At 42.7% G+C, this 18,074-nt stretch overlaps 1 protein-coding gene across 7 annotated transcripts in view; it reads left to right on the top strand.

Moving 5' to 3' along the window:
• Positions 1-18,074, top strand: part of serpinh2 (serine (or cysteine) peptidase inhibitor, clade H, member 2) — a 107,608-nt gene that overhangs the window by 73,491 nt on the left and 16,043 nt on the right. For 4 of the 7 annotated variants that reach the window (XM_051428722.1, XM_051428724.1, XM_051428726.1 and 1 more), the window contains one exon: positions 15,904-16,547. In XM_051428722.1, the coding sequence (XP_051284682.1) occupies positions 15,911-16,547 (637 nt within the window). In that variant the 5' untranslated portion in view covers positions 15,904-15,910. Of the gene's footprint in view, positions 1-14,548; positions 14,646-15,191; positions 15,317-15,903; positions 16,548-18,074 lie in introns of those variants that run through there. The other 3 variants (XM_051428725.1, XM_051428719.1, XM_051428721.1) reach the window with 3 other exon arrangements.

Here is an 18,074-nt window from a genome sequence, read left to right on the forward strand (position 1 = left end):
TGTTTAATTTACTACCACTCACACAGGAGAAATGTATTTATAATCTAAAAACACAAAGATCAACATTAGAAAGCAATAGTAGTTTATGAGAAAGATCAGCTTAAAACATGCAAAAAGGCTGTCCGTGCTCTTTCTTTATTCCAATACATCTTCATATTTATTGAAATGTTCCTGTGGAATAAGAATCTTTTTATGATGTAACTTTTGTACAGTTAACAAAACAATCATAACTTAAAGGACCAGTGTGTAGGATTTAGTGGCATCTAGCTGCGTAGTTACAGATTGCATCTCTGGTGTCTGTAGATATAAAATGCTCATTCTAAGGTAACAAACATCCAAGCCAGGAGGACGCTGTAAGACTTCGGCCAAATTATATATGTCTTTACTCAGGACGAATTTCTGCCAGAATAGTTGTTGTCTGATGTGCAGTTTGAGGGTAGTCATGATGCCTGATTAATTGCCTGAACAATAAACGTTTTCGAACATATTTCTGGCATGTCAGATATTTGGTCAGCTGTCCTGCAGTTTGAGCAGTCCGAATAGACTGTTTTAAACTGTAGTGAGATTATTTTAATATAATCAGAGTAGTATATTACTTGTTGTAGCTTGTCAAATTGTAGTATTGACTGAGACTGCTGTGATTTGATACTGAGCTGCACTAAAGAACAGACAGACCATACTGTCTGCATCATCCTCCGCATCTGCATCTCTGTGTTTTGTAGTAGAACTGCTGTTTTCTCTCTTTTTGTCAACGAAGAGGATGTGGTCGTCTTGTATGAATAAACTTTATTGGAATTGTCAATGGACAAAACTGAGCAGGGGTAAGCCCCCACGCTGTGGTCGATCAGTTGATCGTACTTACAAAATTAATAGAAATAGTGTGTCTGCCTTACTCACACTGTCCTCCTCAGCAGATGCAGTTTGCTCAGTTGTCATGGGACTGCAGATGTTAAAACTTTCCATTATTTTCAGCACTTTTAGGACTTGTTGGAAGGTTCTGACAGATAGGGCTGACAATGTTTATTTGAAGTTTCAACTACTGTTGGAAGGAAACATTTAAATATTGAATAATCTGTTTAAATTCAAAATTGTTATTGTATTGTATAAGTGCAACTGGCTGTGGCTTTTACTACACTGGGGGCCATTCCTAAAATGCACTGCATGCCCCATTTCCCACTCAATAAGCATGGATATTGTTGTCTTTGCTAATGTAAAAATGGAAGACAATAGCATGCTTTGCCAAATGGATAATGTCAACATCCAACCTTCCAAGAAGTAATGTATGGATTGTACATCATAGAGGGAAAAATCCTAGATAAAGGTAATAAGGCTGTTTGCTGACTGTGCAATGCACAACTACCTTACACCACTGTGAGCTCCTCACTCAGGTGGGGCAGTAAATATTTCCCTCAATCTCAATGCAGAGATAGAGTGAAAAGATGGACAGATGCGTGTTGTGTTTTACTCTGGAGAGCAATGATTGGGTTATAGGGGCGACTAGCTTAAAAAGCCGTTGCATTCGCCTCCATTGAGTGAAAACCTGTAGGCTGTGACTTCGGCATTGTCAGTGGTGTCAGTGGTGTAACTGGAAAAACTGGACATGCTTGTCGTTGAAGAAATAGATCATGAGATAGTGATGGCAAAAATATCCGCTGCCTTCCCTCGACACCCTCGTCTTCTCTCTCTCTCAGCTTTCAGTGTTGATAAGCTATCACCTGTGACGTGTGATCAATCAGATCGTGCTGTGGGCGAGACATTGAGCGGGACTACAAAGTGTAGTATTATTATGCCATATAGTGTATTATAATATACTATAATATATAATAGATGATTATACACATTATTTTTTTTTTTTGCTGATCCAAAAATAATCCCATCTATGACTCTACACTGTGAGTCGAGCAAACTCCACCTGCTGATGATAGCTGTTGGATACAGTGGAAAACTTAGAAACAAGCGAGTAAGTGGACCATGAGTCAAGATTGTCCGCTGCTGATTTCTAGCTCAAGAGCCAACTGTCAGGCTCAGCTTCAGTAGTTAGCTAGAAATAGCTTTAACTTAATTGCTTCATTCTCTCAGTGGCAGCTTTGCTATAGCCAAACTATTTCCGGGGTAGCGTAGCTTCCACTGTTCTGACAATTTTCCAAATAGTCTCCAGCTGTTTGATAAAAATAGCCGCACTATGATATCATATTTTGCATTAATTTGTGTTGACATTGAAGTGAGCCACCTCTTTCACGTCCCCATCCAGTAATTGCTTTCTGAGTATTATTGAAAAAGATTTCTATCAGTATCTCTCATAAGTCAATGTCAGCTATTTTAAAATAAAGTAGGAGATCACACAAACGGTGACCTGCTGAATCCGTTTTTGTTTAGACTGAAATATTTTATGCTCAGATCAGATCAAGCCTAGTCGAGCTCTTGTCCTTCCTGTCTCAGGTTCTTTGCCCCACGTGTCACCCATTCTCTGCTTTCAAATATTATATATTCAAAATAATAGTAGTGTCAGTATCATATTCATATTCCAATATTCCTTCGCTCTCCTTTGCCCTTTTGCATTCTTTCACTTTACGCCTCACCTCACTCCTCTCTCCGTGCACTCTTCCACTTTCCTTCAAATCCCCCACCCTCCTCCTCCTCCTCCTCCTCCTCCCCCTCCTCCTTTCTCTCCTACTGTCTTCTCCATCTCTGCCGCCCTCTCCAGCTGAAGTGCTGGCTCGACTAATTAAAAGCCTTAATCAGGATTCATAATTAGGTCTAATCAGTGCCTTGTACATCATTCCCTTGCATTCCTCCTTCGCTGGTGGTGAAGGCCGAGATGCTTATGAAATAATTTTGGCAACTTAATGCGTCCAAATGCGGAGCTGGGAGCAGGGCTTCAGTGAAAAGGAAAGAGAGAGGAACATGATTAGGACCAAGCGGCTGATTGCTTCCCCTTCCTCCCTCCCTCCCCCCTCTGGTTCTCTACTTCACACATTCAGATTTGTTCTCCCTCTTTCTTTCCCTTTCTGTCTTTCTGCTCTTTTTCCTCATATGTGTGCAGTGCCCTCATGACAAGACAGTGGGGTAATAAAGCAGACAGCCTCCCAGATTACAGCTCCCTCCTCTAACTCCACTGCATCCACCTGCTTCATTACAGCTGAGGCCACAGTACACTAAACCCTGCAACAGCCTCTCCGCTCTTTACTGCCTTCTGTCCACCTGAGCTCTCATCTGTTAGGATTAACACCCAACACAATACAGTACAGGAACAGAAAATAATTATACTGTTCATTATGCAAGAGGCCTCTGCATAGCTAATACTACAGCCTCCTGGTTTATTACCATGTCTCTGTGCTGCTCTCATCACTTCTACAAAGCAGGAATATGATCCCACTGCAAAGGAGCTGCTCCTTTTGAATTTCACTGGTGTGTATCATTGTAGCTCATAGAGTCCTGACCGTGCAGAACATCTCTCTTGTGCCTCTGTGTCAGCCTCCTGCTGTCTGAATAAGAAATTGTTAAGGGGGGAAAAAAATTAAATCGCCTTCAAAAAGAATTACAGCAAACAGTGGGAGTCTAAGAAAAAGCTGCATAGAAAAGATTTCAGTATGGAGCTTATTCTGCCCTCTTTGTCTGTGCTGTCAGAACCGCACCGTTTAAAAAATATATACCAGGAGCCCAGGTACGTGCTCACGCTGTGGTACACACATGTAATCGCAATTATGGTGACAAGGATTTTCCAGTGAGCCACACAGAAATTTGTCAAAATGATGACATTCATTGTTCTGTGCGAGCTATTAGGCTTATAATGGAGTGGTTACCTTGGCGACCGTAAATCAAGCCAGGTAGTGCAACAGGATGAGGGCAAAGAAAAACTAGAATTGGTGTCATTTTCTAAAAAGGTTGCTTTATTCTCAGAGGGTGTCATGTGATGGCCTGCAAGGTGGTCCCACGCTCGAAAACACATTAGATTACAGTTCGGTTTACTTTTACATTGAACCATGATTAAAAATGTATTTCATTTTTCATTAGTTTGTTAGAAAGTCATCTGTAAGCAGCCACGTGAATCCATTCCCAATGAAGAGCAGATTAACTTTTGAACAAAGTCTTTATGTCTGGACTTTTGGAACACCTAACCAGTCAGGAACCATCACTGCTGGTACACAGCGAGGGCCCTGGACAAAATAAACACCAGAGGCAGATAGCATCAGTGAGAACACCAGTGGCAAAGTGGCTGACCTGGAGGGAGTCAAGGTCATCGACTAGCAGACTGTGGATGGCTGTAGAAAGATCAAGGAGGCTGAGACCATCCTTGAACCCGGATAGGGGTTTCCGTCATCCCTTTTCTGTGGCCACTTTTTGTCATGTGACCACATGAAAGAATAGGATCTTGCTTTAATCATTCCTCTGTCCATACTGGCCATTAATAACCTGACTGTGCCAGGTGGTTTGTTACACAGCACCACCAGGGAAGTCGTCATTGGAATCTGTATATCACCGTCTTTTACAGATGACTTTCAACCAATCACATCAATGAACTATATAGTGTAATCAAACTCTCACTGAAGCCAGTCGTGAGAAGAGCAAAACATTTTCCCTCGGTAAAAAGCCTTTTGTGTTGTTCTTTGCTTGTCTTTCAATGAAGAAATACTCTCCATTTCTAATATTACTTATGCTAGCAACATCTATACTAGCCTCTTTAGCAGCCACCATGATGGTGACAGCTCTAAAATATTGTAAGGGCCCTCGCTGTTTCACCAGGTTTTACCATATCCTGTTTGCTAATAGGTTTTTGCAGAGGTAGAATATAATATTATTTGTATTTGAGTGTGAGTATTTTAACTTACTCAATTCAAACCAACCACATAATAACATAAATGTTATTATATATTCTTACATATTTATCTTTATCTGTGGTTACAAGTTACTGAGCAGTTTTTTGAGTTTATATGCAAAACATATAATAAGCTCCATAAATATGATATATTAAAATAAGTTAACCTACCAAATAGTATATACAGTAGTTAAATTTAGCTCCACTTTGACTGGCTACAACATTAAAATGATCAATGCATCAGTAATGTAATACTCCAAAGGGCAATTCTTCAAAATAAGTTTTAACTTTTGATATGTAACTACATGTTCTTACCATGCATTTAGTTTAAATGTAGGGCTTTAACTTGCGATGAAGTATTTTTGCACTGTGGTATTGCTCCTTTTACACAAAAGATCTAAGATCTAATATTTTTTCCCCCACCACTGGTCTTCCTACTGCATTTATTGATTAATGAAAAACAGAACTTCTGAAATGAGAACTGCATGGAGCACAATGCAGCAGGGCTACTTCAGGCAAAAGAAATGAGTCAGACCCAATCAGATAGTTGTGACATCTGTTATTGCTTGAACAGTTTCATTTAAAAACTACTACTAAAATATAAAATCAAGATTTTTCTCCTAAATTGTATTCATGCGCATCTAAAACGGCTTCATGTAGAGATCTTAATTAATAAATGGACATCAAATTAATGCATACAGTACCTTGGTATAAATGCTGTAATCAATTGAGACAATAGCAGAGATGATTGCCATCTCATGTCATCTCCATCTCGTGTATTTTTAGCACGTGTCCACATTTCCCATAATTGCTGTTACTTTTAGTTGCAAAGACGATGTATAATGGAGCACCGAGGCCAGTGAAGGCCAGCATTCTGCCCAACTGTAATGTTTTTTTTATTTATGGTAATTGTTTTTATGGCTGAATTATTGATGTTAAAATGTTCCACATGGCACCAGTAGTCTTGTGCTACTGGTCTCACCAGCCCCAAGAAGAAAAGGTTAAACCTACATCATACTGCATTTAAGGTTTGCTCTAAATCTCGCCTCTGAGGAAAAATGTGGATGTGGCGGACAGTGCCCCCCTTTAAAATCCTTGCTTGTGAGTCTTTTATTGCTCATCTCAGCTGGAGGGAGAGACATGAACTGAATCTGCAGATCGGCATCACAACACAATGCAATTCAACAGTTTAAAAATTCAAATGTGCTTTTAATAAATGCATGAGGGCTGCACCTGTGGCCACTTTGGAATTACAGTGAAGTCATATTTACAAGCCTCTCGGTGTACATTTTTTGACTTCACGCTGTGTAAATAATGTAATTTTGATGGATGCAAACTGAATGAATGCATGGTTGCATTTCGCCCCCAACACATGCACACTCTTCAGCGTAATGCCATTAAATGTTTTTTTATTAATCGCTGTGTTTGTAGTTCTTTAGAGAAAGTAAAGGGCCAAAGTGGAACTATAAACTAAAGGTCAAAACTGTACAGTGGCTGGCTGAAGTGCAAATGGATGGCCAAACAAAAAATTCTTTGAGTTTGAAGCCAGCTTCTTATTTGAAAGAGCTTTATTAGTCGCTGTCATATGACTCACTGCAAGGTGGTCTCACGGCCACTTGATGTGACACGCGCGCACACACACTGTGCAGCTGTCTGAGCAGTCATTTCCAGGGATATTAGAGGCCCTATAACACGGTGGGCCATTAACAGCAGAATAATATCACAAGTTGACCCTTGACATTCCGAGCAGCTTATATCTCCTTGCTGATAGATGCAGGCTCTGCATATAGCAGTCTGTACTGCCAATGAACCGACATGGAGGGAGAAGAGGGCAAAATCCCTCCGTCTTAAGCCCTGCCGGAGCGAATAGCAGAGCAGCTTAAGGGGGGTGGGGGCGAGAGGGGAAGGGAGAGAGAGAGAGAGTGAGAGAGAGAGACAGAGAAGCTTTGATACAAACCGGAGAGAGAGAGAGAGAGAGAGGGAGAGATGATGGGATAATGAGAATGGAGAGAGCTGGTTTTTTCCTCTCTTTTACGAGGTTGCAGTAAGACCCCTGTCTCCGAGCTCATCTCTGTCGCCCCAAACCCAGCATGACGGCGTTGCATTCAACCCAATGACATCACCTGTTGATTTGGTAGCAGAGCCACGGTGATATATTACACCTCTCACTCCTTTTCTTTGCTCTTTTTTTATATGTTTATTCTGCCTGTGCACGCCACTCACCGCATCTTTCATTCCTGTGCCATGACTCATCTCCTTTCTCTCGTTTTTGCCTGTTGTTTACCAGAATTCCCCCTCTTTTTGGATGTATCTTTATGTGTGTTCCTGTGATTTCCCCTAAGCTTATTGCACTCTCCACCTTTCCCAGGCAGAGTGATTAATAAAACAGCGACACTATTCATTTGCATCTCTCAGTTAGTCAAATCCCCTCCTCTGCCCCCATATTTTGACCTTTTACCCTTTCCCCTTCTGCCTTGCTTCCCTTTCCCACATTATTCCGGTTTCCTCCCTTCATCAGCGTGCCCTTAAGCGGTGGTGTAGCCAGTTTCCCATGAGGCTGAGTGGCAGCCTGACCGACAGGCTACCTAACTTCATCTCTTCCACCCCTCCCTGCCCCCTGAAATTTTCCACCCATTTCCCTTCCATCCATCCACCTCCCAACACCCGCAGATGACTCAGTGCCCACCTGCCCTGCAGCCATCATCTATCAGTCAGTCTGAACACACACACAATGGATCTCTGTGTGTGCTCCTTTGGATACACGCGTACAGTAACTGCTGTGAAGGACTAAAATGACAGCTACAGCCCTAAGGGATAGGCTGAACTTCTGTGTGTGTGTGTGTGTGTGTGTGTGTGTGTGTGTGTGTGTGTGTGTGTGTGTACATGCTCATATAAATGTAGTTATCTCTATAAATATGTATGGTAATGCACGGGGAGAGGTTGTGAATAAAACATGGGAACAGGTGATGGTAGCTCTACTATACTCTTTATGGATGTTAATCTTCGAGGCTGTTACCTGGCTGTGATTGTGAGGACTTCACAATATCCTGTTCAAATGTCACTGCATTCTGCAAGTTATGCTCAGGTGAATGTGAGCTGTATTACTATTCCTTATGTTAGGAATTACATTACAATAACAATGAATTTTGAATATATGAATATTCTGTCTGTGTAAAAGAGATTGGTAAGTTCTACAATATAATGTACCCATCAACCGTAAAAAGTTTAGGAATAAAGATTTACTATAATTGAAAAATAAGTTCTCTATAATAAAACTTCAGAACTTTGCTGAGGACATTCACATGCAATTCTTTCCACTTTCAATTCTGGATACATCACTCATTTTGATAGACTGGTGTTTTTTTGTTGATGTAAACATCTTAACATGCTTATAATGACCCAGATAGGCTTTTCTCCCAGTTGAAACACCTGATTAACATATCTGGGATACATCAGTGTTAGTGTGAGTAGTGAGGTGAATATGCAACTACTTCTCTATTTTCTTTTGGTACTTTGTGGTAATATTTGGAGTTTTTAGTTGATTTACGGATGTGTCAGAAATTAGATAAAGGTTTGCCCCTAATAAGACCTCTTATTGCTTTCTTACTTACTCACAGGCTCGAATCAAATCAACTTTTTGTCACATACAATCATACAGTACAACGTATAATGAATGTGTACTGTGCATTTAGCCCATCCTTAGTAGTAGGAGCCGGGGGAAACTCGAGCACCTGGAGGAAACCCACACAAACATGGGGAGAGCATGCAAACTCCACACAGAGAGGCCCTGCCCCAGCTGGGAATCAAATCCAGGACCTTCTCACTGATTTAGATTTTTTTGTCAAAAGACCTGAAAGATTGACCAATTAATCCCTTATATGGAATAATTTCCTAATGAGTAAAATGTAAACAAGAAATTCACTTTGTAAAATGTAATAATTAAATTAAAAACATATTATGTCCAAAAAAAGCTAATGCCCCAAAGATAATGTCTGCTAATCATACATAGTAAACTATCTGCTACTGCAATAAGCAATCTGCTGTTTGTCACTGATCATTTCCATTTCAAGCAGATTACGGTGAGATGCTTTGCCCAGCAGCACTTCAACTGTTTTGTAGTAAGTTAACTTGTTCCTGAACAGAAACAGGACCATGCATTCTCCACTTTGTTCCAGACTAAAATACCTTGTGCTTTGTACTGTACTTTGTATTTAGTGCTAAGTATCAAAAAGCATGCTAACATTCTAAACTAATATGCTGAAATGGTAAACATTAAACCTGCTAAACATCGGCATGCTTACATTCTCATTGGGTGCTTGATGTTGCATTGCATTAACATTACAGCCTCTCAGAGCTGCTTGCATTGCTTCAGACTTGTTAAATGTTGCCTGGTCTTTATTTATACGAGTACTCAGCACACCTCAGCTCTTTCTCAGTACACCAGTTTTATTTCTCTTCCAACGCAACACCACAAAATTAAAACAAGATTAAAGAAATTAGAACCAATTTTATTTGAGAGGAGCGGTTACATTTTGGTTGTCTTCAGTTCTGAAACACTGCAGAGTACAGTTGTTTCTCTTTCGTTTTGCCTTGGTTTTGGTTTTTCTTTTTTGCTGTGAGTAGGAGTTTTTTCTCTTCTTTACCAGGCACAACATTATTCCCCCTGACATCTGTCTGCATGACTTAATGATGTGCAAGGCATTTTATTTTCCTATCGGGAGCCAACCTAAAGAGGTCGCTTGCAGGGCACTTTTGGTATTGGTAACAGCATTAACTTGTACACATCTCCATTAAGTCTCGTCCCATAGACAGTCGATATGCCCATGTCTCCTTGGCACTGAAGTTTGAAATAGGAGAATGACACTAGATGCTGAATTTCAAGGACCATTTATCTTCAATGGACAGTTGGTTTTGCATTAAGAAATCTATGGCCTTTATCAGCCTCTATCTATGTTGCCATTAATTCTTCCTAACAACAACTTCACATCACCACATTACCCAGTCAGAATTGTCTAGTCTGGAGACAAATTAAGACATTTCAAAATACTGGAATAATAGCACTGCTTTGTATTGTGCTTTTTTGGCTATTTGAAGTGTGAGCTTATTTTTGAAAGCCAGAAATCACATCGTGGAATAATTGCTGAGTGATTTGTCTTGATCAACAACATTTTAATCACGGCTGTTTTGTCTCGCAGGGCAGGGAAAATGTTCCTCATTTCCCTTTTATTAAAAACAACATTGCTTATACACAATTAGACCAACTGGTACAAAAACATGCGCTCTCGCTTATGCAATGCGCCATTGATCATGGTCATGATCATATTTAGTTTACTTAAAAATCACAGAAGTTGTTCAAAATTGAGATAAAAAAACAGAAGAAAAGAAGACGGCGGAGGACAAACAAAAATGTCCTGTAGTTTAAAGGATCTTGATGAGGGACTGAGGGGGGGGGGCGACTCCCTATGGACCCAAATGAGACAGTGTAATGAGTTGCCAGGGTTTGATACAGTTTTCCCAATCTCACTAATGCATTCTGTTGTAGACATTTTCCCAGCTTGCCTCCCTCCTTCCTTCTCTCCTCTCCCGGCCTCGTCTCCGTCTCTGTCTCTGTTCCAGCCTATCAGACATGACAGTACCAGCTGGCTGCTGGCAAACTCACAGCCAGAGGATATAAGTTGTGTGTGTGTGTGTGTGTGTGTGTGTGTGTGTGTGTGTGTGTGTGTGTGTGTGTGTGTGTGTGTGTGTGTGTGTGTGTGTGTGTGTGTGTGTGTGTGTGTGTGTGTGTGTGTGTGTGTGTGTGTGTGTTGGTGTCAGCCTATCTGTCTTTTGAAGATGTGTGCCCATATTTCGTTGTGTGTGTGTGTGTGTGTGTGATTGCATGCAAAGCACATTATATATGAGTTTACGTGTGTTCAGTGTGATGCGTCAAAAAGCGTCACATGTTGATTTAACGCCATGGAGTCTGAGCCTGAGTGATCTGAGTCACAGGTGTGTGGCGGTTACTTGGGGTGGTGTTAAGAGCAATATTTAATTCCTATAAAGATAGTTGTCAACACTTGCTTGAAGCAGCTGTGTACTCTTGTGGGTGCTTGGCATTTGCTTTCTGCCTGACTCACTGAGCACATTAAAAGCCACTTATTTGCCTTTCTTGCTGTGTGGTGGAGATGTGTACCCTTGCTTTTGTACTTCGATGCATTGCACTCAAGTTTAGGTAATTTATAGAAACCTCTTATGAAAAAAAGGTGAGAGACCACATATTTCAACAGCACAAAGAAAGAAAATCAAACACCAACCCCCTTCTGTCTTGGCAGCTCGGTACACTTTCACAGGGCTGCAGGAAACATTTAAGGCTTATTGGGAACATTGGAGATGAACAGCAGATGTGTCTGTGATTCTGGCACTGTTCAACATGTTCTCCCCGACCCCAACCGCCACTGACCCTCCTCACCTTTCCACCGCTGCCCCCTCTCTCTTCCCTGCATCGATTAAATACACATATACCCCTTTTTCCATCTGTCCAGCCATACCTCCCGTTGCCTTGTAAAGTTTTGCCCTAGATTCAAACTCTGTGTGTGAAGGGAGGTGTATACCATTTAGGGGGCCACACTCATCTCCCGCTCCACCAAAATGTGTAATTTTTTATTCTTTAGTGAAGCAGCACCTCAACATCTGTTGTAGCTGTTGTTTTCTATTTGCACTTTTTGCTTTATATTTGTATGTCCTTTCACTTCTGTCTCCAGTTATTTGCCTTCATCTAGCTTTCTTTATTTTTTTTCACATTACAGTGAATAAAATGTGAATCCAAAATCCCCAAGATTATAAGCTTCTGATAATAAAAATTGCAAAAGTCAAGGTCCTGGTGACCTTTATATAATGCTGTCAATTATCCTGTTATGCTTTTCCCCTTGATTAACGGTCAAGGTCTGGCACCAGATCTCCAGCCTGGATGAAGCTGGGGTTAAAGAAATGCCTCAGTAAAAATCATGGTCAGAGCTTAGCAGCTTGGCCAGACATTAAGTAAGAGCCTTAATGTGAAAGGACCTCGAGGGAAGTTGATGTAAACCAACAGGACCCTGCGGGCCTGTCCAGACAGGGTCTGAACCAGCTCTCTACGAGTTGAAACGGGCCAGAACAGATGACAGACAGGCAGACCAGAACTGACGAGAACAGGGGCTCACATGTTACACACTGTTTGTTCTGCACAGTCTCCAAAATCTGTGAGACATGGATGGACGGGGAGAGGTTTGGACGGCACTGGAAATGGAGAAGGAGCTGAGGGGAGGTGGGAAAAGAGTAGGAGTATGAGATTGAGGGGAGGTGAGAAGCAGAGAGGAAATGGGTTGACAGTGGAGAAGGTGGAGGAAAGGGTGAGAGAGGAAAGAGCGCCGTGGGAGGGCACTATTCATAGGAAAAGTTTGACTTTTTGTTTTAGGTAGGTTTTATACTAAAGGTTCTGCCTGCTTTATGTCCTGTCTTACAAATGTCACTTCTTTTCCAGGAAGGGAATAAGGAGGAAATAGATACAGCTGTGTGTGTGTGTGTGTGTGTGTGTGTGTGTGTGTGTGTGTGTGTGTGTGTGTGTGTGTGTGTGTGTGTGTGTGTGTGTGTGTGTGTGTGTGTGTGTGTGTGTGTGTGTGTGTGTGTGTGTGTGTGTGTGTGCTGAGCCCCCAGAGATAGGAAAAGTATAGAGGGACTGCTCAAACCTCAGGGACAGACATGGAGGGATGGATGAAAAAGGAAGGGGAAGAGGAAGTTGTGGAGTAAAAAAGAGTCTAAGGAAGCTGAGTTAATGTAGTGTGAAGTGACATATCTCATTATGAATAGAGCAAAGACGGAAGAGAAGGGAGAATCACATAAACGCTACAATATGTGTGAAATGGTGAGTGTGTGTTGAGGAGAAACAGACAGAAAATGAGAGCAAGTATAGGGCATGAATGGAGTGGATATAGCTCTAGGCCAGTTGGCATTGAACATAACGGCTTTCATTGCAAGGTGTTGATTCTGTTGCCGAGCCCTTGAGCCACAGGCGTTTAACCCCAACAACGGCCAAGAACAATGGCTAACAGCCGCATAAACGGATAACATGTGAGGTGAAATACAACATTTACTGCCTAAGACAATGACATCTGGAGCTGGAAAACTGAATCAGGGCTCGAGGCTTGGACAAGGTGCTGAGAGGTGAGGGCGAACAGGGGAGGGTGCAGGTAGGTCCTTGGGGGGGGGGGGGGTAAAAGGTAAGATGTGGAGGTGCACTGTGGTTAAAGTCAATCCCTTTATAAATCCCTTGATGCACAATCCGCTGACTCAAGGGCTTCTCAGGTTCCCAAACAGTTCCCCCAGGGGACTCGTTTAACTGCGGCGCAAGCCTTGCTTTTTATGAATCTCCTGCACTGTAACGTGTGTCACTGCTCATTACAGACAAGACAGGCTGTGATGCGGTGCGGTGCGGGGGGGTCCCAGGAGGGGGGTCCCAGGAGGGGGGTGGCGACTCCTCCGGTGAGGGTGAAGACCTCTGACGTTGCACACATCAACCCATCACTATCAGCATGCATGTTGTTGCAGCCCCATTGTCATTAACAAATGTGTGTGTGTGTGTGTGTGTGTGTGTGTGTGTGTGTGTGTGTGTGTGTGTGTGTGTGTGTGTGTGTGTGTGTGTGTGTGTGTGTGTGTGTGTGTGTGTGTGTGCGCGCGCAAGTGTGTGTATTTCTTTTAAGTCACACTGTGATGCGATTCGACATATGCTGTTTAAATGTTCCTGATTTCAGTGTGGATGTCCAATAATTAGATGATTTGTGTCTTATTACCAAGGAAGCGTGATAAGTGTTTGCAAGGGATGTGTGTGTGTGTGTGTGTGTGTGTGTGTGTGTGTGTGTGTGTGTGTGTGTGTGTGTGTGTGTTTCCAAAAGAGACAGAGAGTGAGAGTGCTCAGTGTGTGTTTGTGCTTTCTGCTGTGAATGTGTTCCAGATAGTGCTGCTGATGGTTATCTTTCGGAGAGAGCTCTATTGATTTGGCTGTGGTAAATAATTGGTTGGGTCTACAAGCTGTCATGTTCGGCCTGATTGCCGAGCATTGGTGGTCTCGAGCAGTTATCTCCCTCCATATCCCTCTCTGATCCTTCTCTAGCCTCCTTAGTCTATCTCTACATTTATTGATTAGGACCCTATATGACCATTCTCCATCCTTCAATTTGGGCAATAATCCCCATCCCGAAGCCATGTGTTACAAGTTATCTGCTCTCCACTCCTTTTTCTTGCTGTAGAGAGGGAGGGAGGGTACTAATAATTTAGGAAAAATGGAAAATGAGGGGAATACAGAATGAGGACATTTGGAAGGGTCAGATGCAATACAGGCTTGCGTGGTCTGCCCTAGTTTTCCTTGACAGTAGACTACATTTTTGCAAAGTGAGGTGGAGTGAGTGGGTGTGTGGGGGTGTCCCGTGCACATTTAATCTGATTTACTAAAAACTATGTAAGTGTTACAGCCCATTCCCTAATTAACATCCCAAAATGCAGACAGATTTCACACTAAATAATAACTTAAAAGAAAAACTCCTCAGATGGATTCGCCTCATCCTCCTGCTGGCTCTGTGGTCTATATCCTGTCCACTGGGGAGGGCTGCATGTCAAGTTTGGGAGGCCCTGGCCCACATGCTGCAGCGTCTCACAGGGTCACTGAGCTGAGGCGATGAGAAGACCATTAGCGACCCCGCTTGAGTGGCTTTGGGAACTACAACCCCCAGTGAGCCAAGAACAAGAGGGCTGATTATCCAAGCAAAGCCACAAAGCGCTCTTTTGAATGTATGGAGAAACGCCTCATTTACTGCAACCGGTGGGTTTTTTTGTTCGTTTTAAAAACCTATACCAGGCCCCAACATTACACGCACGTAACCACAGCCAAACTCCCTGGGAACAGCTATAATATATCCCTACAGGGATTTTGTGATATTTAATTATGGTTTTGTAAAGAATAAATGGATTATGCCTGCATAAATCAGTTGGATACAGATACCACAACTGACTTTAAAGTGACCTAACCGAAGCAAAGTACTTTTTTAATACACGGAGATGTATATTTAGCTGCGTGTAACTACAGTGAAACGGGTTTACATAGTGTTTTATTCACGGGCGATATACTCAGCTTTGTACACGGACTTTTATGGGACTTTTCCACAGTATGTTACTGTTAAACCGTCGTATAGTTTTTATATTTTCATAAGAACCGTATCCCACTGCGGTTACAGAGGTATTTGGGGTGTTATTTGTTAGATAAATCCGCCTAATATCGCTTTACCCAAAAGCCTTCACCGCCTCACTGGGACGCCTAGAAGTTTCGCGGGGAAGCAGACAGCTAACCGGGGGTGAAGTTGAGGGGGGAGACGGTAAACTTCCTCTGAGAGCTGCCATGTCTGAGCCCAGTCACAACCTCACTTCCTCTGGAGCACATAGCTTAAAGGACAGCAGCGGAGGAGAGGAAGAAGAAAAAAATTGAATTAATTAACGGTAAATTTGAACAAATACGCCTTTCCGTCTTTCCTTGTCGCCGAGAGGTTTTCCTAATATCATGACAGAGTAGGCTGAACTAGACAGCAGATGTTTCCCGTCACCGGCAGATCAATGAGTACGGGAGGAGGAGGAGGAGGAGGGTTTGTGAGGCAAGATAGGAAAAACGTATTTTATTTTCTCCTTTCCCCCACTTTTTCAGTCCTAGACTAAAGTGCTTTCTTTTGAAACTTCATCAAAGTTAATTGTCACACTCTTGTTTTTTCCGCAGCGGGTGAGATAATAACCGTGTTGTCAAGTGGGGAGGAATTTACAAAATCAGGTTTACTGCTGTGGCTCTGTAGGAGCAGGGGCTGCTGTCTGCACCAGTAGGTGTTAGACAGCAAAGAGGGGACCTTTAGGCTGTGTGTATATTGCTTTATCTCAAATATGAACAGCGCAATAAAACCACACTACTAAAAATCGGTAAAAATGTGTGTATTGAGGAGTTATATTCCTTGTATTATAATAGAGAGGGATGTATATGATTCATTCCTAGTATCACACACAAATAGTTATTTTTTTTTTGTATTTGTGCTTTCCTCTAGATCTGCCATGCATCCCAGGCTTCCTGTCTATATCCTTATTTCTTTGCCAGTTCTCCTGGCGCAGGGCAACACAGCCGATTCGTCCAAGAAGACCCCTGCTGCCCCAGCTAGCCCTCCACCCCGCCCGCCTCCTCCTCTGGGTGACCCCAGCTGGGCTCTGGGTCTGCGCCTGTACCAAGCCCTCCGCTCCGACTACAGCTCAGTGAACACCCTCTTCTCCCCTCTGCTTGTGGCCTCCTCGCTTGGAGCGCTGGGGGGAGGAGCAGCGGGCACCACTGCTAGCCAACTCCAAGACCTCCTCAAGACCACAACCCCTGCCAAGGCTGGAACCCACGCTGGGGACCTCCTGTCCGGGGCGTTGAAGAGTTTCACTCAAGCCAACGGGACCAGCTTTCACCTGCACACATCCTCAGCTCTGTTTTCCAAGCAAGCGCCTGCGGTCACTCAGGCGTTTGTGAAGGACAGCCAGGCCAAGTTCAGGCTGCAGCATCAGCCGCTGGGGAAAGGAGACTCCAAGGCTGACCTGATGCAGCTCCATGGTTGGGCTAAATCTGTGCTCGGTGGGCTGGAGGTTGCTCCTTTAGCAGCTTTAATCCAGGCTAAGGCTGGAGCCCTGATACTTGCCAATGCCCTGCGCTTTAAAGGTGAGTAAAAATACACAGGTAGTTTGCATGTGGGCTTGCCTGCACTCAGATCACCATTCTGAGTTTGGTCTGCGGTCACTACATCTTGGAAAATATGACATTGGTTGAGTAATCATGGGAAATTATATTAAAATGGTATGCAAACATGTCATCATTTATTAGTGTGTCCAAAGCAGTCCTGCCTGTGACCCTAAATGAAGCAACTCTGTAGCCAACTGAATATTTCATTATGGTGAGTATCCACTGGCATAACTGGTTGGCTGTAGACACATAACACAGCAGAAAGGCTGGGCTGACTAATGCTGTAATATAGACTGATGTGCTTTGTAATCGTCGAGTCATTTGCGGTTATGCAATGTCTCCGAATTGAAGTTGTTTGCTGCATCGGATGAGAAATCTTAGAATATTTATATGGCGTGCACATGTACCGTTTTCAGTGTTCAGGCAGCACGGAGAGCCTACAAGCCAATTTGCCCACTACATTGTGTGTGCCAGCATGCCCACCCATGTGCAGTGTGCTTGACTGTGTGTGTCCGTGTGTGTTTCTGTGTGCGTGCATGCGGTGGACTCCAGCTGGTGGACACAGCAGATAAAGGATGATTCTGGGGTCTATCACTGAGAGCTTATTCATCTTCCATTGGGGGGTGATGTGTCATCTTAAATAATTGAGTAACAAGTGTCCAGACTCTCTCCCTCGGTGTCATGCCTAACATCTGTGCTTGGAGCGCTCCAAGTCTGCGGCGGCACAGCTTGGCTCAGATCTGTTCTTTGTGACGGGCTGCAGTGGTGGAAACTAGTCAGTGTTTCAGTACGAATGCAGTCAGTTATAAGCCCCATCTGTGATTGAACAGTTGCATTCCAAAAACATATCCATATAATCCTGATCTGAAGTCATCATTGTGCCCCTTTTAAAAAGTAGATTAATTTTAACTTCTATTCGGCTGTTAAAGGGTGTCCGTGTTCGTACAGCTAGATTTTTAGTTCATCATGAGTCAAAGAAATAGCTTATTTTCCATTTTCATGATAACTTTTCAAGAATGTAATCTACCATCTCTCTCTTTCTCCGAGCACAGCCAACATTTGTGTGCCTGCTGACGTAGTATCTCATTTTTGTTTGCAGTCTACACAAAAGATGATGATGTGTTAAATATATCCTTCTGTTTCACTTGTTCTTTTTGTGGCGTTTTCTCTCTGTTTTTTGTGCTTTTGTCATTGTTTATCACGTGTCTAATCTACCCCTGTCTTCTTCCTCTCCTTCTTCTTCATCCCACATGTCTCCTGTTCACATCCTTATCTGCTTCTATCTGCCTCTATTCTGTCTGTTTCCTCCTGCAGGTATTCCTTTTATTAGGTGCAAAGAAGGCAAGGCTGCGGAAGTGAAAACAGGTTGCCAATAGATAGACAGCTTTTTGAAAATAACATTCCCTGACACACACTATACATTGATAAGCAATTTAATTAATTTTCTTTGTTTGATGTTTTGACTTCATTACAAAATTAGTTTTTCTGTGAACCAACCCTCATTGG

The sequence above is a fragment of the Dicentrarchus labrax genome, unplaced genomic scaffold, assembly GCF_905237075.1.
Source record: "Dicentrarchus labrax unplaced genomic scaffold, dlabrax2021, whole genome shotgun sequence".
Lineage (NCBI taxonomy): Eukaryota > Metazoa > Chordata > Actinopteri > Moronidae > Dicentrarchus > Dicentrarchus labrax.